This window comes from Rhinolophus sinicus, chromosome 16 (assembly GCF_057876585.1).
Source record: "Rhinolophus sinicus isolate RSI-liver-muscle chromosome 16, RSI-T2T, whole genome shotgun sequence".
NCBI lineage: Eukaryota > Metazoa > Chordata > Mammalia > Chiroptera > Rhinolophidae > Rhinolophus > Rhinolophus sinicus.
Window position 1 is genome coordinate 75126331 of NC_142516.1, and position 26724 is coordinate 75153054.

Consider the following 26724-nt stretch of genomic DNA (forward strand, 5'->3'; position numbering starts at 1 on the left):
GTGATAAATTGATTTAGGTCATTTTCACTGATGAAAACTGCTCAGTCTCCTAGGGGCTTTCACAGACTCCTAAATGGAATTCACAAGGACTTCCCAACACCTCCAGTCAGTGTACATGGGTGAGCTCATCCCTGTCCTCGTGCTGTTTCATACCATGATGAGGACATACTGGGAGGAATACTGGGGAAAGTAGAATGGTTTTGTAACTATGGTAAAAACTGATTTGGGTGACAATCAGAAATAAATGCTAAAATTTGTGAAAGCTTGAGGAATACAAAGATATAGGTATCGTTTGAACGTATCTCAAGACACTTCTGACTTTTTTTTGTGAAGAAATATCGAAGACACCACATGAACCAAATAATGCAATTTCATTTCACCATTTTTGGGACCAAGTAAAAGTATGTGTGTCCTGGTATGATGTATCGAGAAAATCTCAATATTTCTTTTGTATTGCTACAAAAGGTACACAATCTAAATGTAATCATAAGAAAACATCGAACAAATCATATTATTTACATGATTAACAATAGAGAAGAGCTACGGTTAATAGGTACTGATCATTCAGGATACTGTCGGGGATTTCTCCATGTGACTCTTCTGATACATACCAACTTGTCACTTTATACAGTCATAGTTTGTCATAGCTGCGGGATGTCTGAGAAGGGAAAGTAACAAGCATTTCCAAACCTATAACAACTCAGCAGAGAACAAGATTTTTCTTTCTTGCAAAAGTTATACTTTCAAAGAAGGAAACAGTTCCACACAGTAATTCTTGAACCCTGACTCCTTCCATGTGGTACTCTCTCATCATCCATAAAAGGAAAAAACAGCAAGGATAAACAGGATGAAAGTGTATTCATGCAAACAACAGCTTTTCTGCATTAGTTACATTCGTAACATTTCTTCCCTGCATGCTGTCTCTGATGCATTATAATGGCTGATTTCCAAAGAAAAATTTTACCAAAATTCATACAGAGTTTTTTGCCTGCATAAATTATGTCATGCCCTTTGAGATATGACATGAACATGAAACACTTCCAGATTCATAGGGTTTCTCTCTTGTGAGTACTCTGATGTTTTACAAGGTTTGACCTCCGCCTGAAAGTTGTTTCACATTCATTACATTGATAGCGTTTCTCCCGTTTGATTTCCCTCATGATTTCTAAGGCATGACTTCTGGCTGCTTTTCCCACATTCATTACATTGATGATGTTTTCACCCTACGTAAATTCTCTGATGTTTTCCATGATGTGACATCAGGTTGACACCTTTACCTCATTTATTACATTGAAAGGGTTTCTTCCCTGTGTAAGTTCTCTGACGTATTCCAAGAGTTGACTTCCTGTTGAAAGTTTTACCACATCCATTACATTGATAGTGTTTCTCCCATGTCTGACTTCTCTGATGTCCTCTGAGGGTTGTCATATACATCAAAGCTTTCCCACATTCATTGTATTGATAGGGTTTCTCCCCTGTGTGAGTCCTCTGATGTATTCCAAGAGCTGGCTTCTGGCTGAAAGTTTTACCATTCATTACATTAATAGGGTTTCTCCCCTGTGTGAGTTCTCTGATGTATTCCAAGAGCTGACTTCTTGTTGAAAGTTTTACCACATTCATTACATAGATAGGGTTTCTCCCCTATGTGTATTCTGATGTACTACAAGGCCTGTTTTATGTCTGAAAGTTGTCCCACATTCTCTACATTCATAGGGTTTTTCACCTGTGTGAGTTCTCTGATGTTCTATGAGGTTTCTCGCCCAGGTGAAAGCTTTTCCACACTCATTACATATATACGGTTTCTCTCCTGTGTGAGTTCGCTGATGTTTTCCAAGGCTTGACTTCAGGGTATAACTTTTACTACATTCATTACATTGATAGGGTTTCTCCCCTGAGTGAGTTCTATGATGTAGTGCAAGACTTATCTTATGCTTGAAAGTTTCACCACATTCATTACATTGATAGGGTTTCTCCCCTGTGTGATTTCTCTGATGTCTGCAAAGATCTGACTTCTGGATGAAAGCTTTACCACATTCATTACATTGATAGAGTTTCTCCCCTGTGTGAGTTCTCTGATGTATTCCAAGAGATGACTTCCTGTTGTAAGTTTTACCACATTCACTGCATTCATAAGGTTTCTCTCCTGTGTGTGTTCTCTGATGTTCTGTAACCTGTTCTTTGTATGCAAAAGCTTTTCCACATTCAACACACTCATAGGGCTTCTCCCCAGTGTGAGTTCTCCAATGTACATTCAGATTAGATTTCCTGAAGAAAGACTTCCCACATTCAGAACATTGATAGGGTTTCAACCCTGTGTGAATTCTCTGATGATTTGTAAGAGTTGACTTCAGCCTGAAAGGTTTCCCACATTCAGTACATTGATAGGGTTTCAACCCTTTGTGAATTCCCTGATGTTCTCTGAGGCGAGATGAGGAGGCGAAAGCTTTCCAACATTCATTACAGTGATAGGGTTTCTCCCCTGTGTGAGTGCTCTGATGTCTTCCAAGATGTGACTTCTGGTTGAAAGTTTTACCACATTCATTACATTGATAGGGTTTCTCCCCTGTGTGAGTTCTCTGATGTACTTCAAGGTCTGTTTTGCGCCTGAAAATTTTCCCACATTCAGTACATTCATAGGGTTTTTCACCCGTGTGAGTTCCTTGATGTTCTCTGAGGTATGACATGCAGGTGAAAGCTTTTCCACACTCATTACATTTATACGGTTTCTCCCCTGTGTGAGTTCGCTGATGTTTTCCAAGGCTTGACTTCTGGGTATAACTTTTACCACATTCATTACATTGATAGGGTTTTTCCCCTGTGTGAGTTCTCTGATGTTCTCTGAGGAGTGACAAGAAGGTGACAGCTTTTCCACACTCATTACATTGATACGGTTTCTCCCCTGTGTGAGTTGGCTGAAGTACAACTAGGGTAAATTTCCGTGAGAAAGCTGTCCCACATTCATTACATGCAGAAATGTTTTCACCTGTGTGACTTCTTCGATGTAAAGTAAGAATTGACCTCTTAGAATAGGATTTTTGACATTCATTACACTCAAACTGTTTTTCACTCACTTGAGGTCTCTGCTGTATATCAATGGGTGACTGAGAAGTGAAAGTTTCCTTATGTGTATTATTATCACAAAGTAGCTCTACCGTGTGAGTCCTGTTTTGTACCTTAGTGGTTGAATTGCAGTTGAAGTGTTTCCCACACTCAAGTGGTTGCACTCCAGTGTGAGTTCTCTGGTATTCGCTGAACTGTGGTTTTGGACCAAAAGTTTTCTCTCTTGTACCAGTTCTCTCAAGTTGAGGAACCCTCCTGAATCTGTTCCCAATTTTATTATATTTATCTTCATAAAATTCACAGGGACTCTTCTCTGTTTGAATACTGGGAGAAACAAGGGCTGATTCTTTACATAGCTGTCTTCCAAATTTATAAGCTCTCTCTTTTGCATAAGCACTATTCTGTGTAATGAAGACAGGTTTATCATGCAAAGCACTACCACGTTCATTACATCCAAAAGACTGCCCCAAGGAAAATTCCGGCACATAACTGAAAGTTTGCAAATTTTGATAGTAATCAGAAGATTTTTCTCCAGTATCTCTTCTCTCATTTCGAGTATAGGAATGAGATGCATCACACTCATCAATCTTCTTTTCCGACTCATTATGAGAAGCCAACGGGTAGAGATCCAAGTATGTATACCCTACACTGTCACATAAAGAGATCATTTTTCTTGAAGGAACAATGTCTGTGTGCAGATTACATGGCTTTCCTGAAATTTTCTCTTGCTCTGCAGTCAATGGTCTGTTGGTGGTGAATGAAACTTGACATAAATACTTGTCTTGAATTTCCTGGCTCTTCTCAAAAAGTTGGCAGTCTTCTAAAAATGAAAAAGTTAAAAAAAATTCTTTAAGAAATGCAACATTGTTAACGTAGAAAGTCATATAGCTATATGCCACACTATATATTTAACAAAATCCAGGTTCTTAAACTACCAAATGCAGATTACAAAGATAGGATACTCATCAGTCCACATGTTCCATCTGGACGTTTCCCTTTTTCATTCTACATATCAAAACGAAAATAAGTTTATAATGTAACAAATTTCCTCATATTTAAAGAAATAATCCTAAAACCCAAGTTCTGATTCTCCTGGGTGTCATTCTTAGGAACACAAATGCCCAAGAAGAAGTATAAAAGTGACGGGAGGAAAGGGTATCTTTCCACCTCAATGGGAGTCATTGCTCTATTCTGGCTTTCATACTTTAGATTTCACTACTGTTGTTCAAAAAGGAAACGTTTTCTGACCAACAATCCTAAGTATCATGTTTTTAATATGCTCACCCATGTTGAAAACACCAGTTTTAACACTTTCCCAAATTTAACTCTGCTTTCCATACGCTTTTCAACATACCTGGTATCTACCAGTTGTGAGAACTTTAGGATCACATGTTTCAAATTCAACAAAATAAGGATGTCTGCGATGTGAGAGAAAATTTTCATCTTCAGTTGGTCATATTTGAAATAAAGACACCATAACAATGAGGTACAGCCGCCTTAAATGAGGTCATCAGGATGAGATATAAAGGTCTGAATTAAGGGGATGGAGGACACAAGTATGGAGGGAGTTACTGGACGGAAAGAGCAGATAGAGAGGACAGAGCTCAGAGAAAAATTAGGAGAAGAAAGAGACTAGGAAACAAAACTTATTCACTCAAATATCCATTGTATGCCTATTCCTATTCCTTGTTGTGACTGAGGTACTAAGGATACAAGGTTATACCAGGCCAATGAAATGTGAATAAGCATTCAGTGAAGCACAGACAAAAGTAGGATCAAATCCAAGGAGAGAGTGAGCTCGGGAATCATGATTAGTGCCATCACAGGAAGGAGACAATGTATGGGAGGGAGTAAAGGCCTGTGAAGTTTGCAAATGGGACATAAAAGTAGAGATTCTGAAATATTATTCGAGAAATAACAAGAGCTGATGAGTGCCTAGGAAAAAAATAAAACAAGGGCATAGATGGACTGACTGCTGGAGAAGAAGAGAGCCGCTATAAACAGGGCGCCGTGGAAGGACAGAGTTAGAAAGTGATCACAAGATCTGAATTCTTCATAGAAACAACACATTTGTGAGGAATGTATAGAGCAAGTGTCTCCCACTCATTACTCTGTTCCTTCCCAGCTTTTAGAACATGGAAACCAAAACAAATGCACATAAATCCCTTCCGTATGAACCCACAGCAAATTGAGTTTTATGGTAGGGTATAAAGCTGGAACAAAATGCCACTTTTCATATAAATGTCTTTTGCAGCTTTCTACACTGTCATCCGGTTCATGAATCAGTTGTCATTGGAGCATGCATTTGTTTCTGGACCCTCTACTCTGTTTCAAAGCTCTGTAATTATCCCCATGCCAGTACCATTCTGTACCAGTTACAACAGATTTACAATATATCTTTAGTACATGTTAGAAAAGATCCTACACCATCCCATTTTTCCAGTATGTTTATACAACATGGGTAAGAATTCAGAATTTTAGAGTAGTATCCCAGTCTACGAACATGGTATATCCTCCATTTACTTCAATTTCATGTTGCTTAAAGATTTTCAAATATTTACATATTTTGTGCAGATGTATTTCTAAGTATATTTCCATTGTAACTTCTTATATAATGTGTTCTCACTATTACCAGCATAGGATAACTACTATATGGATTCTATTTATTCTTTTCATTCCAAGAACCATATTTTGGCTTTTATTTAATTTATACTATTATAGTTTTCCAATTAATCCATTTACATATTTTTTTAAAATTAACTACTTCTGTTTTGCTTAGGTTTTCTCAAAATTCCTTGTACTTCAATCTTTCCATTACGTGATGCTATACCCATACCCCAAAATTGTGTGCAGTAAACGGTAATCTCAGCAGGTTTGGTGTTTCACAGCCTGCACATTCCAAAGAAATGACTGCTCTCTGACAAAATCGTGGGTGATGACGTATAAGCCTGTGGAACATCCTGCCTGATAATAGTGTCTTTACATACCCGGGGGCTTGGACCAAAATGAATAGTTCAGGCTAACACTGGGATTTATGGTTGGGGCCTAGGTCCTCCCCAGACGGGCTACATGCTGAGTAAATGAGGTCAATCATACAGGTGGTCCAGCCCCACATGACCGACCCACAATAAGAACCTTGGACACCAAAGCTCGTGTAAATTTCTCTGCATGACAATACTTTATGTGTGCTGTCATACATCACTGCTGGCAGAATTAAGCACTTTCCATACAACTCCACCGGGAGAAGAAAATAAGTTTGCATTGAGTCTCTCTTGGATTCTGCCCCGTGTGACGTTTCCCTTTGCTGATTTTATTTGCAACCTTTTGTTATAATAAACTCTAATATAACCGTTTTACTGAGTTACCAGAGACCTCCACACACAGGTTCACAAACACATTTATGCTTTCATAATTTTGATAAACCCGTGATCAAACAGATTTTCCAAAAGTTATATGTATTTTTAATTTAAATATAGGGTATTTTATTCTCATACTGTAACTTCTAGTTCTATTAAATTATGTTGCTTTACGAACTAAATGTTTTCTTCTAACCCAAAATACAATTATGCGTTGTTACTCCACTGACTCTTCAGAGAAAGCTTATAGTATGTTTTCAGAGCACAGAGCTTAAAAAACACATATCAATGTATATTACCACGTCATAAAATATGCTATTAATATCTAGAGCAGGGGTCAATCAACATTTACGCACAGGGCACGATGGTGAATGCTTTTGTCATTGTAGGCCATATAATATCAGTCACAACTATTCAGCCATTTTGTTGTACCACAAAGCCAGCCATAACCAATACACAAACAATGTATTCAACAAACCTGTTATTTATAACAACAAATAGCTAGCTGCATTTAGCTCAAATAACATAACTTACCAACTCTTGACCTAGAATCACGGTTGTCGTTCACTGTATCTTGTTTGAAATACGAGTGGTGTATATGCAAGGTCAGACAATTAAGTCCGTGAACTCCTCCTAAAAAAGTGCTACATATCTTATTGTTGAATATCACTAGTGACCTTCAAAGTACTCCCCTTGGGAAGCTATGCACTGATGCCAGAGCCTAATCTACCCATCAAAGCAATTTTGGAACTCTTTCTTTAATGGCCATCAGAGCTGTCATATTACCCTTGATGTCTTGAATGTCATCAAAATGTCTTCCTTTCCATATTTCCTTCATCTTCAGGTAAAGAAAGAAGTCACCAGGGTACAGAAAAAGGTGAATAGAAAGGGTGTTCCGATACCCTTATTTGTTTATTGGCTAAAAACTCCCTCAGAGACAGTGCGGTGTCAGCTTGTGCACTGCCACAATGCAAGAGGTCCTTTAGGACCAGTTTTGCACACACCTTTTTCATGCCAAGATTTTCAGTTAAGATTTTCTTGACTATTTCTCTATCGATGTTTGCTTGGTCTAATATGCTACTCCCAGTAAGCCAACGATTTTGACGCACAATTCAATGAATTTTTGCAATGATTTCATCAGTTCTGTTTGTGACTGGCAAACCTGACTTATCTTTATCAGTGAGGTGTTCTCGCCTCTCAGAAAAACATTGAATCCATTTGTACGCTGCTGTTTTCTTCCTGTATTATCCCCATAAACCTGGACTAACATGTCTCTCGTTTCACTTCCCCTCTTGCAACTTGCCAAGAAATTTAATGTTTGTTCATTGCTCTAATTCTACCTCACACATTCTTGAGACAGCACACAAAAACACGCAACAACAACAATGTACGACACTCAGCAAGACACCACCACATGTCGACACAAACACGGTTGCGAGGCACTGACATACCAAGATTATGAAACCTTGGTGAGCTGTTTGTACAGTGCTGCCAATGTAAGCACATGCTGGCAAGTTCGTGAACTTAACTGTCAGACCTTGTATCTCTTCTCTCTCTTTTGCCATGCTTTAACATTCCATTTTAGTTAGCATTATAATCTTCCTCTATATTTAACTTTCTACTGGTTAAACAAAAATTCATTATTTGGTTTGTCAGGTGTAAATGATACACTGTTGCCTAATTCAAAAGATGAACACAGGTAACGTTGTATCCTTTAAATTTACACCCTCCATATCCATATTTTATTGGATCTACTCGTATCTAAACTTCCAAAGGTACCCAATGTTGAACTGATCCCATTTTGGATTTAGTTTTCCAGGGATACCTTCTACCAGTATTCTAAAACTCACCTGGATAACTGCCATTTAGAAATTTGTCCTCCACTAACAATAGGTCTTCCTGTTCCAACTGGAAGATCACTTCTGGTTTTATACAACAATACCCTGTAAACGGGAAATAATTTAGGAGATGGTTTCACTTCATGGGCTTTGATGATTCTAAATGTTTAGGAAGATGCGGCTTTAAGAGTGGCACAGAAACAATATTCACTTGACCACTTCTAAGGGGAGGTGTAGAACAGAAATATTTTAAGCTGCTCAAAGAACATCTCCTTAAACCCCTAAATCACAAGCCTAAATAACATTAAACTCTAATAAAGGTTCATGTTTAGTAGCTACAGTGAGAGAGAGAGAAAGAGCTACGGAGATCTACAGAAGGGTCCTTTCAATCTTTGAATGGATACTAACTTGTGGTCACGTGTGAGGAAACTACCTAGGGGGGCGGACTTACCACAAAAAAGTAGAACGAAAAATCACCAAGGCACACACAGAAGTGGGAAGTTTCTGTTTCCAGAGGAGAGAGGCAAAGACTCCTCAGTAAGATTCGTCATCAGAAACCATAAAGGGCAGAAGGTAGTGGGGTGATGATATACTCTTAACTACTCAAAGAAAAGGACTATCGGCAAAGAATCCAGGAAAATGATCTTTTAAAGATAAAGGTCAAGTGAAAATATTTCCAGATGAACAAAAATTAAGAGATGTTTGCAGCTAGTAGACGCGCCTGACAAGATACAGTAAAGAAAGTTGTCTTGACTGATTTAAAAAGTCATTGTGTACAACAATGAGTACATGTGTGCAATGTTGTGTTTCTAACACACACACACGTGTGTTTTTATCTTTCCAAGAAAACCATAAAAGCGGTAGCAGGGAGTCAAGCTATACTAGAATAAGGAAATAATACCAAATGGTAACTCAAATGCACAATAAGAAATGAAGAGAAACAAAAATTAGCAACATAAATCATATATAACAAAACATAATCCCTAACAATACCACAAAAGAGGGCGTAGGAAGAATAAACTTACATAGGAGGAACCTGTCTCTACATCTCTAAAATCAAGTTAAGATAACTTGTAGATCTGGTAAGTGCAGCTGTGTAAGGTAAACAGTAAAGGAATAACTAATTAAATGAACTCTCAATAAAGGTTGTGAATAAAATCATTATATAAACCAAAATGTTACATGAAAATATATTCACATACTACAAAACAATAGAGAAATAGACGAGAAAAATACATGACACATGTAGAAAACAAAATGCAAAATGGCGTACAAATATCCAACCGTATACGAAATAACATTAAATGTGAGCCAACTAAACAATCCAGACAAAAAGGAGAGACTGTCAGATTGATGAGGAAATAAAAAAAAAAAAAAAACAAGCTCCAACTGTATTCAACTATACGCGGTCTAAGGACATACACATTAAATTCAAAGATACAAAGATGTTGAAAATAAGAGGATGGCAAGAGATATTCCATGCAAACAGCAACCATAGGAAAGCTATAGTAATATGAAACAAAATACACTGTAAAAAATGTTATTAGAGATAAAAAGACATTAATATTTATACCGACAAATGGGTAAATCCATCATGAAGATATTGTAACAATTATAAACATGTACACATCCAACAACTAAGCCCCAAAATACATAAAGTTAAAACTGGCAAGTGAAAGGAAAAATAAACGATTAAACAGTAACAGTTGGACACTTTACTATCACACTCAATATGGAGACAGAAGCTAGGTACAAAACAGAGGATTTGAACAGAACTATCAGCCAACTAAACCTAACAGACATATATATACAACACATCTCACATAACAGGAGCACAATTCAAATTATTCTAAACTGCGAATAAAACAGTTCCTTGATGTGCTATTCATTAGGCACAAAACAAACTTCAACAAATTTGAAACTACAGAAATAATACAAAGTATCTTTTCTGTCCCAATAGAATGAAATCAGAAATCAGTAATGGAAAGAAATTTGAGCAATACACGAATATGTAAAAATTAAACACCAGTCTCCTAAATTTGAGGAGGAAATTACAAAGGAAATTGAAAATACTTTCTGATGACAGAAAGAGAAAGAACAACATACCAAACCTTGTAGTATGAAGCAAAATCAGTTTTTAGAGGGAAATTTATGGCTATAAACAACTTTACAGTTGACTCTTCAACAAAGCAGGTGTTGGGGTGCCGCCCCTTGAGCAGGTGAAGATCCACATATAAATTCTGACTCCTGAAAAACTCAGTCATAACTTATATAAATGGGGGTTTGCCTCCAGGATGATCCCATCCCACGGAGACTAACATCTATAGCTGCTCAAGTCCCTTATATAAAATAACATAAAACAATGCATCCCGTCTGCCCTCCGCATCCATGGACTACTAACCAGATTCAAAATACTGTTTTCAATCTACAGTTGGTTGAATCTGTAAATGAAAAACCCAGGGATGTGCAGGGCCAAATGTATATTTATTGAAACAATATATGTGTATAAGTGGACCCAAGCAGTTCAAACTCATGTTGTTCAAGGGTCAAGTGTATTAAGAAAGAAGATCTCACATCAACAACTTAACCCTTACATCTTCATGCAAACGAAAAACAAGTAGTACAAACTAAACCTAAAACAAGCAAACGAAACAAACAATAAAGACTGGATTAGAAATTCATGAAAGAAAAGATACAAAATCAAAGTAATTACAGTTAGTTCTTTGAAAAGATCAGCAAAACTGACAAATCTTTACCTAGATTAACCAGAGAATAAAGGGAGAAGATGCAAATTATTAAAATCAGAAATGAAGGAGATGACATTGCTATTGACTATACAGAAATAAAAAATGAGTATAAGGGAATATTATGAACAAATATATAGCAATATATTAGATAACTTAATAAAAGGGATAAATTCCTGGAAAGACACAAACTATAGAAACTAGGTCAAGAAGGAATAGAAACTCTGAATGGAGTTATCACAAGAGATTGAATCAGTACCCAAAACACTACCCACAAAGAAAAGCTTATGCCCATAGGATTTTCAGCTGAATTCTACCAAACATTTAAAGAACCAATAATACCAATTCTTTACAAACTCTTCCAAATGACAGAAAAGGGAATACTTCCTATCTCATTGAAAGAGGCCAGCATTACCTTGATACCAAAACCAGATAAAGCCATCACAAAACAACTACGGACTGGTACCTCTTATGAATACAGAAGCAAAAATCCCCATCAAAATACTAGCAAACTGAATCTAGAAACATAGTCAATGTATTATACACCATGACCAAGTGAGACTGATCCCAAGTATGCACAGCTGGTGTAACATCCAAAAATCCAGCAATGTAACTCACCATATCAATAGATTACAAACCACACGATCATCTTCATAGACAGAAAAAGCATTATGACAAAACTCAACACTCTTTCATGATAAAAGTGCTGAACAAACTAGGAACGGAATGCAACTTCTTCCATCTGATAACGGGTATCTAAGAAAACCCCACAGCTAGCATCACAGTTCATGATCAGAACCTGGAGCTTCCACCTAATATTAGAAGACAGGATGTTCATTCTGAACACCTCTATTCACTATTGTACTGGAGGTTCTAGCTGGGTCAACTATGCTACGAAAAGAAAAGTTATCCAGATAGCAATGGAGGGAGGGAGGGAGGGACGAAAGGAAGGAAGGAAGGAAAGAAGGAAGGAAGAAAGGAAGGAAAGAAGGAAGGAAGGAAAGGAGGGATGATTGATTCACAAATGAAAATATCTTACGTAGCAAGAATTCGAAGAAGGGCTGTTAGGAATCAAACATCAATAATGGAGTCAGACTCCATTACAATTCACATCTGATGTTTGATGACTGAGAGGTGCCATGTTCCCCTTTATTGGATTTGAACTCATTAGCTAATATGGCACTCTATGAGGACTGCAGCATGAGGTGTAAAGAAAGTAAAAGGTTTTTGTTCAAGAGCCCAGTACTGTGTATTTTGAGAAGTGACATTAAGCGCTTTGGTAATCATCAATGACATCAAGACTTCAAAGGAGTGTCTTAATGACGCCTTGTATCTTGGCTTTAGTAGGGCCAGACTCATGTGTAACCGTGATTTATATGTTTGGGTATCGGGGAGGCAAGATGTCCAGAGTCTTTCCCCCAAAGGGGACTTAACTGGAGAGGAAATTGTCATTGTCATTGGATGAACCACACAGTCAGTTCATTGGCAATAGCTGAAATGTCTGTAAAACGGTGCACATGGGGCCAATATTGGTTAGTGCATCCTCAAATAGCAAGATGAGTGCTTGAAGTTTGGCCAGTTGTACTATCTTGGGTCCAGTCTTCATCACAGAAATCCCAGGTAAAGGAGGAAAAGAAGCAGTTCTCCAGGGAGATCCGTTACGAGTCACAGTGGCACTGCCATCCGCAAAATGAGGGAACTCCTTCTGCTGTTCATTCAGTTGATCCCAAGAGGTTCCCTAGGGGATCAAGAGGTCTGGAATAAGGATGACCTCCTCCAGCACTGCACCATCTACCCATGGACTGAGCACAGGGCAGGCCAGGCCCCTTCCTGCTGCATGTGGGATGTGCCAGAGAGCTCGTGTGTATCTGTCTTGTAAACACCACTTGCACTTCAGCCAGGAGGTCTCACTGGCCATCCCGAGGTTGACGGATATGGCTTCTAGGACACAAGGCACACTGTTCAGCTGGGTACTGAAAGTCACAGACTCAGGACATGTGAGTATCTATTTCCAGGAAAGGCAAGTGTGCAGTCCACAATGCTGCTCCAATGGCATGTCACATGATAACGGGGGCACTTTCCTGCATCGGAGGCTCATGGGCATTTTATGTGTAGCATGGGTGGTCCAGAAAGTCCAAGAGGCATGAGAAGAGGTTGCTAAAGCCTCTACAGCAAGAGTCTCTCAGGGATAGAAGTGCCTCACACAATTTAGACAGATTATACAGCGTTTGGTTGTAGGAAACATCATTCAAAGTGGATGGTTTGTGACTAATATTATGAAATTTGTTAAAAGGAATATGTTGTCACCAAAAACCAAAGGAAGTAAAAAAAAAAAAGCACAGGTATTGGTAACGTTGAGGATATGGAGAGTGCTAAAAGCTATTTCATGAATGTCAGAAATACAGCAGTACCTCAACTGACGAAATAATTCTCAGGAATTTAACTGAGGAGGTGCGGCTTTGTACTAAGGATGGGACAATGACTCACTACGTTTTGTGAGGTCTTTTATGAGTATCTGTATGATCTGAATGACTGTGTCAAATGCATCTCCTCAGAGGAGCATGTCATCAATGTAATAATCTTATCTGTGCTCCTGAGAAAAGTTGGATGTGATTAAGATCTCGCCTGCAAAGACTGTGCAATGGCGTAACTGAGGGGTGGGTTCACTGAGTTACATTTGTCAAGCCAATGAAGCGTAAGTGTCAGACATGTAATTTCATTACCTTTCTTGGGTCACTAGGTCCATGATGCACTACTTTGGGTGCTGTGTCACCACAGTGAGGTTGGTTAAGGCAATCATTCCAATGGTTCAGGTGAAGCATAACTATTTGTCCTCTATACAACACCTGCCCTTACAGAAAGCATCCTGTTAAAAGTCACAGGAATCCCCGTGTTAACTGTAATTTGAGCCCCAGTATGGATTAAGGCCTGATGTTTGCCAATTTGCCAATCAGTACATCTCAGCAGATGTTAATTAAGGATATGTATTTGAGGCGCAAAAGGAAGTTGGCACCATTTTTTTTTTTTTTTTTATATATTAGTATATCTTGGACTTCCAACTGGGTTAGTTTGCAGACTTCATTTCCAATACTTTGTTTCCTGCCTCTGTAACTATCCATGTTTGGGCTGTTTTGTAGTGTATACCAGGACACAAAATAGTTTGTTGCTCACATATTGAGGCAATCAGGAGAGAGCAGGGTAGGCACCCAAGACAGAACGAAAACAGTTTGAAGGAAGGAACCAGTGGCCCTGGATTTCACTGTGGTCAGAGGATGCAGCCAGAGTGAGAGTTGCTATTTATTACATTGGTGCAAAGTAACTGAGGTTTTTGCAATTATTTTTAACCTTTTAAACCACAATTACTTTTGCACCAACTTAATATAACTGACAAGTTATAATAAGCCAGGATTTGCGTGGTTTAAATGGACTGATTTGTGCCAAGCAAGGAAGGGGCGGACTTCATGATTATCTTGCACAGCTGTGGAGACAGGACGGAGGACAAGAGGCTTGCCAGCTCTCAGAGCTAGACATCAAAAATGCAGACAAACTATTTCCTAAGGAAATGACAAACAGAATTAGCCCAAATAAAGCCACAGTCAGACATCTAAAAACTATAGAAAAATTTAAAAAATTGTGAAAGCAGCAAAACAAAAGTAACCTTAAATATAGGGAAAACACAATTGGAACAGCGACATCTCATGACAAAGCACAAGGGCTACATAGGAAAGTGGCACAATGATTCAACTGCTAAAAACTCTTAACCCAAAATTCCACATGCAGTGAAAATACCATCAGGAATGACGTGTAATCGAGACATTCTCAGATGAAGAAAAATGTACACATTTATCACCAGCAGGACTACCCTAAAAGAATAGGACAAAAATTCTTTCACAGATTTTAAATGTCTAGGGATCTTAAGCTATCAGGAAAAAAAGTGATATGACAGATAGAAGATTTGTTCTTACTGTACATTGTAGCAACTTCAGCATATGGGTTTTTTTTCTCATTATGTCAAGAATGTTTACCTTTTCACTTAAACGAAGCACTTTACGGCTTCTCTTTGGCATGTCAGAATTGCCAGCCACTACTCTTGTGCTTTAGGTCATTATGAAATAAATCAAGGATGACTCGAACACAAACACTGCAACACCCTGACAGTCGATCTCATAACCCAGATGGCTACTAAGTGACAGTAGCAAACAGTGCGGAGACACTAGACAAAAGAATGACTTATGTCCCACACAGAACAGCCAACATTTCATCACACTACTTACTCAGAATAACGCACAAGTTAAAACTTATTGTTTATTTCTGGAATTTTTCCGTTGAATCTTTGCAGACCTCAGTTGACCGCAGGTAACTAAAACCATGGAAAGCACAACCATGGATGAGGGGGGCTACGGTATATCCAACACGTATTCCTGCTCTTATGTTTTCTAAACTCCTTCATGGTGGAAGCAGCATTATAACTGTCTGATATAGTTATGAGTATGTGGAGAGAAAATGTTTGACAAAGTTACATTATAAATTAGGGAAGGTAAAAGGAGGCACACTTCACTCAAACTAATAAAATGTGAACACTAGCAGCCTGTGATAAGTTATATAAAATGGAATTCCTAGAGAAAGTACTAAAAAGAACTACACAAAAACCTCAAAGACACTATGGGCAGATCAAAATGGAATTCTATAAAATTCTGAGGTAGCCCACAGGAAGGAAAAAATAACGAAATAGAAGAAAATAATAAACAGCAGACTTAAGCCCTAACATATCTATGATTACATCAAATACAAAAGATCTAAAGACAACTTGTAAAACACAATCAGACAGATTTACAAACAATGTGACTATATACTGTCTACAAGAAACTCACTTCAAAGTAATGATGTAGGCAAGTTTAAACGTAACACACCAGAAAAAGATATACCGCACATACATTTAGAAAAGAAAAAAAAAGGCTGAGGGACTACATTTCTAGCAGATAAAGTAAACTGAACAGAAAAGAACATTAAGAGAGACAGAGAAGGACAGTACATAATGATTAAAGGAACAACCCACCAAAATGACGTCAATATGAAATATGTATATAGCAACAACAGAGACTAAAAATACATGAAGCAAAAACTAAGAGAATTAAAAAGAGAAGTCGACAAATCCATAATTATAATCAGAACCTTCAACATCCCCTTCCAACTACTGATAGAACTAGACAGAAAATCAGCAGATACACAACTTAACAAAACCATCAACCAACATGCTGTCATAGACATGTATAGAAAAGTCCACACAGTAACAGCAGAATACACATGCTTTTAAAAACTATAGAACATGTACCGAGATAGCCATTATCCTGGGACATTAGAAAACCACAACAGAAAAGAAGTTTAATAAAAATGAACTAAAGCGTATTCTCTGACCACAATGAAATCAAACTAAAAATCAGCTACAGAAAGTTTTACAAAATTCTCCAAAGATGTGGAAGTTAAACAACACATTTCTAAAGTCTTTCAAAGAAGAAGTCTCAAGAGAAACTAAAAGAAATACACTGAACAAAATGAAAGTAAGAGATATCAAAATTTGTGGGAGGCAGATAAAACAGCACTGAGATAAAAACTGATACCACTAAATGCTTACATTAGAAAACAGGAAAATTCTCAAGTCAATAATCGAGCTTCTATCTCAAGAAATTAGAAAAAAAAACAAAATGAAGCCCAAATAAAGAGAAAGAGGGAAATTAAAGCCCATTCATGAGAAAATTCTCTAACTTAACTAGCACAGAGAATGTCTTCCACTTGATAAAGAAAACTTATAAAAATCGTATAGTCAACATCATATTTAGGTAAGAAACAATACCAGTTCTATTCAATCTCTTCTAGAAAATAGTACAAATCTGTGGACTCAATTTATAAGTATTACCATGGCATCAAGTCTTGAGATGTTACATCTAAAAATATCCTTTAGGGGCGGGCCCGGTGGCTCAGGCGGTTAGAGCTCCATGCTCCTAACTCCGAAGGCTGCCAGTTCGATCCCCACATGGGACAGTGGGCTCTCAACCACAAGGTTGCCAGTTCAATTCCTCAACTCCCGCAAGGGATGGTGGGCTCCGACCCCTGCAACTAAGACTGAACATGGCACCTTGAGCTGAGCTGCCACTGAGCTTCCGATGGCTCAGTTGGTTGGAGTACGTCCTCTCAACCACAAGATTGTCGGTTCGATACCGCAAGGGATGGTGGGCTGCACCCTCTGCAACTAGTAACGGCAACTGGACCTGGGGCTGAGCTGCACCCTCCAAAACTAAGACTGAAAGGACAAAAACTTGAAGCTGAACAGCACCCTCCACACCTAAGATTGAAAGGACAACAACCGACTTGGAAAAAAGTCCTGGAAATACATACTGTTCCCCAATAAAGTCCTGTTCCCTTTCCCCAATAAAACCTTAATTAAAAAAAAAAAAAAAAGCTTTCAACAGATGAGAGAATTTCCTGAAACTGATAAAGGTCAGTTTTAGAAACTAATAATTGATTCAGTTAATTAATTATGTCATGGTGAAGAATGAATGCTTTACCTCGAAGATTAGAAACAACAAATAAGTATATTCTGTCACCACTTGTATTCAATGTTACATTGGTGGCCCTAGCCAGTGACGAAACAAAAAAAACACACAAAAGGCGTATAGTTTAAAAATGAAGAAGTAACATATCTTAATTCAGATAACATAACTGTTCATATAAAACATCCTTCAGAAGCTCCAAAAGATCTGCTACAATAAGAATAATAAAGTTACAAAACACAACGACTATAAATAAATCAACTGAGTTTCTATATATTTCTAACAAACAATTGGAATTTGTAGCTGTAAAGTAGAGGCCATTTACAGTAACATCAACTTCATAAAATACATTGAACAAAATATGTGTAAAATACACGCAGAGCTACAACTCATTGCAAACAAAAAAGGTAAAGACCTAAATAAAAGGGAGAGATACACTATCACTTAATGTATCAGAAGATCCATATTATTAACACGTAAATCCTTCTGGACCATTGTGAAGACTCAAGACTATATCAACCAGAATTCCAAGCAAAAGTCTTGAAGAAATTGATTCGAAATTCTAAAAATTATATGGAAATTACAAAGAACGTATAATCAAAATAATTTTCAAATTAAAAATATATTTGGAGGACTAAATCCTCCTTATTTGGTAACTTTCCAGAAAGCTACATAATCAAGAAGGTGCGTTTCACACTCACAGAATCATTAAACGGAATAGAGTCCAGGTACAGAACTACATATATATGGTCAATTTGTTTTTGGCAAAGAACCAAAGCCAATTCAATGGAAAACTAATAATCCTTCCAGCAAATGGTGTGACTATAACTAGACACAGATATAAAAAAGTGAACCACAACTCTTATTTCACAGCACATAAAAAAATTTGCTGGCAGTGAATCAAAGCCCTACATGTAAAATTATAAAATATCTTCAAGAAAACAAGGGAGAAAATTTTAGTGACTTTAGATTCAGCAAAAAAAATATTTAAAAAGATACAAAAACGATGAAATATAACAAACAATGAAAAAACCTTGGGAAAAAAAAAGAAAAAAACAAACGATATCTTAAAAAACAAAAAATTCTGCTGTTCCAAGACACTATTAAGAAGAAAAAGCAAAAGATAGGAAGAAAACTTAGCAAAAGATTTATCTAATCCTGGTCTTCCATAAAGATTATATAAAGAACTCTGTCAATTTAATGTAACTCTTTAAAAGAAACAGTCTTGAAAAATGGGCTACATATTTGAACAGATTTCAAGAAACAAAATCCATGCATGGCCTAAAGTACCTGAAAAGATGTTCAACTAACTTAGTCATGAGGAAAACACAAATGAAAATCCAGTAAGATACAAAAACATCTACTAGATTTAAAAAAAGAACAAAACAAACAAAAAAAAACCACTGTTTCATCATGCTCCAAGATAAAAGTTACAAAAGCACAGTTATTTAATATGCAGTTATATGATATGTAAAAAGTATTTCCTAGCTGTCTCTTACATAAATTAGAGATCTTTGTGCACATCCAGAAAATTCATTACGGCACAAAGTTATAGGAAAAAAAATGAAAGCACTACTGGTTAAAAGTCACATGTAAATTGAAAACAACATTTATTGGGCTTCAAAAATATGGAAATGTAGAAAGGAATAGACTAAAACAAAAAATGATTTCTACTCCCACAATTTTAAGTGGTCTCTTTATCTTGTTTTAAATATCTAGTTTATGACTATAAAAAACAAAACAAAAACAAAAACAAAGTAACGGCCACCATGGGAGCACACAGTGAGAGGCTGGCAGCCTGGAACCCAGAAGTGGGTCTCCACCAGACATGGAGTCTACTCCATGATCCTGGACTTTCAGCCTCCACAACTGTGAGAAATCTACGTTTGTTGTTTGTTAAAAACAAAAACAAAAAACCATAATGACCTCCATTCCCACATATTGGTGAGAATGTAGAGCAACCATAACTATCAGACACTGCTAATGGGCACGCAAACCGGCACAGCCACTTTGGAAACATTGGGCAGGTTCCTATAAAGTGAACATAAGAACAATAATACCACACTTTGGAATGTTTACACAAGACAAATGAAAACAAATGTCTCAACAAAACATGTACTTAAATGCATACTGCAGCTCTATTCCTAACAGCACAAATAAGGAAAACCCTACATGTCTATCAAGTGGTATACGGCTGACAAATTGTGGTGTACACATGCAAAGAAATACTGCCTAGAAATAAAAAGAATGGTGACATACACAAAAGCATGCATGAATCTCAAACGCTAAGTGAAAAAAAGAATTGGAGAGAAATTCTTCCATGGATCAACACAGTTAAAATGGCCATATTACCCAAAGCAATATGATGACTTCATCCAATCTCCATCAAAACCCCAAAGGCATTTTCTCAAAGAAATAGAGGAAAAAATCATCAGATTTGTATAGAACCACAAAAGATCATGATTAGCCAAGCAATCCTGAAAAAAAAGAACAAAGCGGGAGGGTCATACCTCCTGACTTCAAATTATACTACAAAGAGACAATACTCAAAACCACATGGTATTGGCAGAAAAACAGACACACAGACCAATGGAACAGAAATGAGAGCCTACGAATGAACCCACATACATACGGGCAAATAATTTTCAATACAGGAGCCAAAAACATACCGTTAAGCAAAGAAAGCCTCTTCAATAAATGGTGCTGGAAAATTGGAAAGCCACATGCAAAAGAAGGAAAGTAGATTGCTATAATATCTGTCACCGTACACCAAAACTCAATAAAATGGACCAAAGACCTAAACACAAGACATGACAAAATAAAATACGTGGAACAAACCATTGGTATTAAACTCACGGAACTTGGTCTCACAGAGGATTTTATGAGTTTGATCTCAAAGGCAAGGGAAGTAAAAACAAAAATGAACGAATGGGACTGTATCAAACTCAAAAGTTTTTGCACAGCAAAAAAAAGTCAATAAAACAAAGAGAAAACCAACCAAATCAGACAAGATATTTTCAAACAACACCTACCATAGAGGGGCAAATACAAAATATATAAGGAACGCACGCACGTAACTCAACGACAACGACAAAAATCAAACAATCCAATTATGGGTGGCCAGTTAGCTCAATTAGTTAGGGCACGGTGCTAATAACACCCAGTTTGCTGGTTCGATCCCCGCATGGGTCACTGTGAACTGCGCCCTCCAAAACAAATGGGCAGAGGCCCGAAAGAGACACTCATCCCAAGAAGACAAATAAACGGCCACCAGATACAAGGAAAACATGCTCAACTTTACTAGCTACAGGGAAATGCAAATCAAAACCGCAATGAGATAGTATCTCACACCTGTGTGAATGGCTGTTGTCAACAAGGCAAGTCATCGAAAGTGTTCGAGAGGCTGTAGGGCAAAAAGGAACCCTCATACACTGTTGGTGGGAAAGCAAATTGGAATAGCCACTATGGAAAACAGTATGGAAGTCACACAAAAAATTAAGAATACAATTACCATGTGACCCAGCAATTTCTCTCCTCACTGTCTACCCAAAAAAATCTGAAAACATTTATCCATAAAGATATATGTACCCTTATGTTTACTGCAGCATTATTCACAGTGGTCAAGACGTTGAAACAAACAGAGCATCCTTCAATAGATGACTGGATAAAGACCTAGTACCTACATACAACAGATTACTTGGCCACGACAAAAGTTAGACGGAAAACGTCGAGAACCATATGATTTCATTCATATGTGGGATATGAAACTGAAAACAAAAAAAAGACAAATAGACAAAAAAGCATTGACAGATCACAGTATGGTGTTTACCAGAGGGAAAGGCTAGAAGGAAAAGGTTCAATGAAGAGTCAAATATCTCCTGATAGAAGGAGATTTGACGTTGGGTGGTGAACACACAAACCAATATACAATTATGCATGATAGACCGGTACACTTGAAACCTATATCACTTTATTAACCAATGTCACGTCAATCATTTAATAAAACTTAAGAAAGAGGCAAGTAAAAGAATCAAGAAAAATATGTAAATAATGTACGATGTACATAAAATTCTAAAAAGGCAAAAGTATTGGGACTAAAATACACCAGTGCTTGACAGGGAGCGGGGACAAGAAAGAAAAATAACTGCAAAGAGCTACAAGGGAAGTCTTTGGGGTGACAAAAGTATTTTATATCATTATTTTGGTGGTAGTAATCACCTATAAACATTTCCAAACTCAGCAGATTATACACTGAACATTCCTGACATTTAATTTCTGTTAATTACACCCCAATAAAAGTAATTTCAATATGAAGGAGAGAAGGAAAACAGAATTGCATTCAGAGGGAGTCAGGTGGTCAGGTCTGCTCACCCACGGAGACGAGGTGGCTGTAGATCTCCAGCATCACATCTCTGTAGAGGGCCCTCTGAGCAGGGTCCAGGTGCTGCCACTCCTTCTGGGTGAACTCCACAGACACGTCCTTGAAGGACACTGAGTCCTGTAACGGCATATTTCTTACTCAGTCACAAGGGTTCAGAAACAGGTGATATGGCAAATAACTTTGCAAGCTGTTTTCTATCAGAATTATTGTAAAGAATTTAAAAGAAAATTTTATAAAGGACGCCTATGATGGCCTATCATTGTCTTACACTGTGAGGGTACTCACATAATTGGAACAAATTCTATTCTCGTGCCCAGATGTATTTGTATTTATTTCTAAATTATATACCACAGACTGTCAGTTAATATACGAATCATAAAGTTTAGTGACTTGTCTTTTAGACAGTTTTATAACTAGGCTTCCTGTCATCTTTTCCTGTGCCCTAGTGAACTGTCCTGAGCACTCTCTAGGATACACACACCCCTTGGAGTTCTCTGCTGGGGTAACAGGAAACCAAGGAAGAGACACGAAGAGATACGGGTAAGCCCTGGAGGTCGTACGCATCATGAGACTCGGCCATCAGACACAATGCTGTGCAAGAGCGGAGAAAGTTTCATTTAGGAAAATAGAGGAGACCAATTTAAGGATCTCGAGGGCATTACGCAAAGTGAAATAAGAAAGACAAATACCACATGATCTTTCGAAAAGAAGGATGGACAATTATTTTGTGAATTGTTGCAACAATGTTGCTACCCTTTTTTGAATTCAGAGAGATTGTGCCTCATGAATTTGTACCACCTGGACAAACACTTAACCAAGTTTACCATCTGGAAGTGCTGAAAAGGCTTCATGAAAACAGTTCCATCATCTGACCTTTCTTCCAATAATTCATGGCTCTGCCATCACAACAATGTACCAGCTCACAGGGCACTGCCTGTGAGGGACTTTATAGCGAGTAAATAAATAATTGTATTGGAAATCCCTCCCTACTCATCTGGTCGGGCCCCCAAGGACTTCTTTCTTTACTCTAAGATAAAGGAAATAGTGAAAGGAAGACATTTTGATGACATTCAGGACATCAAGTGTAGTATGAAAACAGCTCTGATGGCCATTCCAAAAAAGATTTCCTTTGAAGGGTAGACTAGGCGCTGGCATTGGTGAATAGCCTCCGAAGGGGAGTACTTCAAAGGCAGTGATACAGTGGTACCTGGGTTTTCGAACGTAATTCCTTCCGGAAGACCTTTAGAGTTCTGAAACGTTCGAAAACCGCGGCACGGTTGCCCACAGAAAGTAATAAAAAATGGATTAATCCGTTCCAGACTTTTAAAATCAACCCCTAAAACAGTAATTTAGCATGAATTTTACTATCTAATGATACCGCATAGCCATAAAATTTACGGTATTCATAAACCGAAATGTTCGTCAACTGTGACGTTCGAAAACTGAGATGCTACTGTATTCAGCAAGGAAGTATGAAGCACTTTTTCTAGAATGAGTTCGTTAACTTAACTGTCAGACCTTGTATCGGTGGAAACTACAAAGAAACAAAAAAAACACCACAGTTCATACCGACAACAGATTGATGATTGCCAGAGGTGAAAAATGGATGAACTGTTTTCGGTTTTTTAGTACTAACTCCATTTCTCAATTACGGTATTTTCAACTTACAGTGGGTTTATCAGGATGTAAGCCCGTGATAAGCAGATGATCATCTGCATACATGGGTCTCTGCCCCTGGTTCCTGCCACAGAGCTCCTAAAACCCTTGTACGTGCCTAAGTGACAAGAGCCCCTGGAGCATCGTTTGTTTTAATGAGGTGACTGTGGGTGGGCTCCAGGATCGGTACTGGTCACCAGAGAGACCAGGCCATAATCGGAACCTTGGAATGTTCAGCACTGCCTCCCACTTCTGTAGAGAGAAGAGAGAGGCTCAAAATAAAGTTAAGAATTGATCATTGGGCCGGCCCGGTGGCTCAGGCGGTTAGAGCTCCATGCTCCCAACTCCGAAGGCTGTCGGTTCGATTCCCACATGGGCCAGTGGGCTCTCAATCACAAGGTTGCCGGTTCAACTCCTCGAGTCCCACAAGGGATGGTGGGCAGCGCCCCCTGCAACTAAGATTGAACATGGCACCTTAAGCTCAGATGCTACTGAGCACCCAGATGGCTCAGTCAGTTGGAGCGCTTCCTCTCAACCACAAGATTGCCGGTTTCGACTCCCGCAAGGTAAGGTGGGCTGTGCCCCCTGCAACTAGCAAGGGCAACTGGACCTGGACCTGAGCTGCACCCTCCACAACTAAGACTGAAAGGACAACAACTTGAAGCTGAATGGCACCCTCAATAACTAAGATTGAAAGGACAACAACTTGACTTGGAAAAAAGTCCTGGAAGTACACCCTGTTCCCAAATAAAGTCCTGTTCCCTTTCCCCAATAAAAAAAAAAAATTCTTTAAAAAAACAAACACAAAAACACACAGATTTAAAAAAAAAAAAAAGAAGAATTATGCCTATATGATGACTAGTCTACGAAAACCTCAAACCCCAAAATTACATATTTAGAGAGCCTCTAGATTGGGTTGCTGAACATAACAGTAATGTGTAAGGAGAGGGCTGCACCCCAACTCCATGGGAACAAAAGCTGCTGTGCTCAGGACACTCACCCTATGTATCTCTTCATCTGGCTGTTCACTTGTATCCTACACCATGTCCTTTAATATACTGATAATTGCCTTTCCCTCAGTTCTGTGTGTTGCTCTAGCAAATTAATCAAACCCAAGGAGGGGGTCCTGGGAACCTCAGATGTATAGCCCAAGGTCAGAAGCACAGGTGACAACTGGGAAATGCAGTTGGTACCTGCAGTGGAGTGGGAGCAGTGCGGTAGAATGAGCCCTTTACTGTGGGATCTCATGCTATCTCCAGGCAGATGGTATCAGACGAATTAAACTGTAACATGTTTGGCTGGTGTTGCAGACACTTACTTGGGGGGGAACAAAACCCACACACTTGGTGACCAGAAGCATCAGAAGTAACATATTCTGTGTAAGTAGCAAAGGAGACACACAGAAGGGAGGACTACTGGGTTTCTCGACATCACCCGTGAGCTGAGGTAGAAGAACTAAAGGAAGGGGATGGGCAGAGGGTCACAGTGAGGAAGATGTTCTTCATTTACAATTAAGAGATCTATCAACATAGAGATGGAACTATACACTGCGCTGTTGGATGCATGACTTTGGAACATAAAAGGGAGGTCTAAAACTGAGGTATAGCATCACTGCAACCACACGCAAAATTAGAGCACATTTTGAAGATACAAAGGTATATTCTAAAACTTTTAGGAAGAGGTAAAGGATTTACACTATCCAATACAATTATGAAAAAGCACAAGTTGGGGAAATGCACAACACCAATTTCAAGACTTACATGAAAGCAACAGTAATCAAGGGAGTATAGTATTAGCAAAAGGACTGACACACATCAACAGAAGAGAATAATGACTCGAGAAACAGAACCACAAATAATATAAAATCAAACGATTCCCCACAAAGGTGTCAAAGCAATTCCGTGGAGAAGGTATTTATATTCATTGCAGCAAATGTTGCTGGAATATCAAACATGCATAAGCAAAAGTAAACAATCTTGATCTATACCTTGCACCATAAAAGTTAATGCTAAAGATCACAAACTGTAATTATAAAACTTACAAAAACAGGACAAAACATCATCGTGACCTTGACTTAGGAAGATTTTTTTATATATGACCAAAAAAGCATAACTAACAAAAGGAAAAGACTAAAATTTTGAAAACCTGATTAAATGCTTCTGCTCTTTGAAAACTCCATGGTGAGAGAAAAACACAGGAGACACCTATGATCTTTAATAAACATATTTGGTACTCAAAATCTTCACACATCAATCCCCTGCAAACAACATGCAATTGGCATGGAATAAAATACAGGGGAAAAAACATTACACAAAGGAAACAAAAAAAAGGTGAGAGTCACATTCTTTTTATGAGGCTAATATAAACATATCACCAAAATTGGATGGAAACACGGGAAAAGGAAATGATACGCTCGCTTAACTGTGATACAGATACTCATTTATAAGTACAAGCAGAAATATCCCAGCCAACTCATCAGCAAGTAGGGTGTATACAGGAAATCAACCATGAATTAATATTGGAACATTCATTTGCTGCTCACGATATGTATACGTTAACTATAGCTTTATTTTAATGGATACAGGAAAAATATTTAATATAATTCAAAGTACATTCATGACTAAACTAAAATCTAAACAAAGTAGCAATTACATGGAATATACGAATCAAAGATTATCTACCAAGAGCCACTGCAAACATCAGAGCTAATGCTAAAACTGTGTATTTTCTCTCAAGACTGGCTTTATTTCTACTTCTCTTTTGCATTGAATATATGGACACTTATGAACCTCATAAATCCATCACAATGCAAAGTGGGAAATGAACAAAGTGCTCACCTGAGATGTGTTCATTCTGCTGCTCTGGGGAGACTGTAGAGAACTGGGGAGGTTCGACTGGGAGGCCAAAGAAGGACCGTGCAGGGGTAGCACCATCTGTCCACATGAGACGGGAAGTGGATACCTCGACTAAACCGTACAGTTTTTCACTGACTCAACTTCTCTCTGGTTAAAAAACAATGTACTTGATTTTCTGAATGATTAACATAAACAACTTAGTTACATTAAAGTACGTACAGGATAAGGCACTGCTCTTTCACTAATATTTACATAAAATACTCAGGCTGCATCATTTAACTTTTCC

At 38.1% G+C, this 26724-nt stretch overlaps 1 protein-coding gene across 2 annotated transcripts in view; it reads right to left on the reverse strand.

Annotated features, from left to right (window-relative positions):
* Positions 1 to 352: 352 nt before the first annotated feature.
* LOC148755042 (uncharacterized) overlaps positions 353 to 26724 on the reverse strand; it is a 28336-nt gene continuing 1964 nt past the window's right edge. The window contains exons 2-5 of one of the 2 annotated variants that reach the window (XM_088792858.1): positions 26421 to 26585; positions 21918 to 22044; positions 8267 to 8359; positions 1416 to 3880 (exon numbers count right to left, since the gene is read on the reverse strand). In XM_088792858.1, coding sequence (XP_088648984.1) covers positions 1620 to 3880; positions 8267 to 8359; positions 21918 to 22044; positions 26421 to 26516 — 2577 coding nt within the window. In that variant the 5' untranslated portion in view covers positions 26517 to 26585 and the 3' untranslated portion in view covers positions 1416 to 1619. Of the gene's footprint in view, positions 3881 to 8266; positions 8360 to 21917; positions 22045 to 26420; positions 26586 to 26724 lie in introns of both variants that reach the window. The other variant, XM_088792859.1, reaches the window with a different exon arrangement.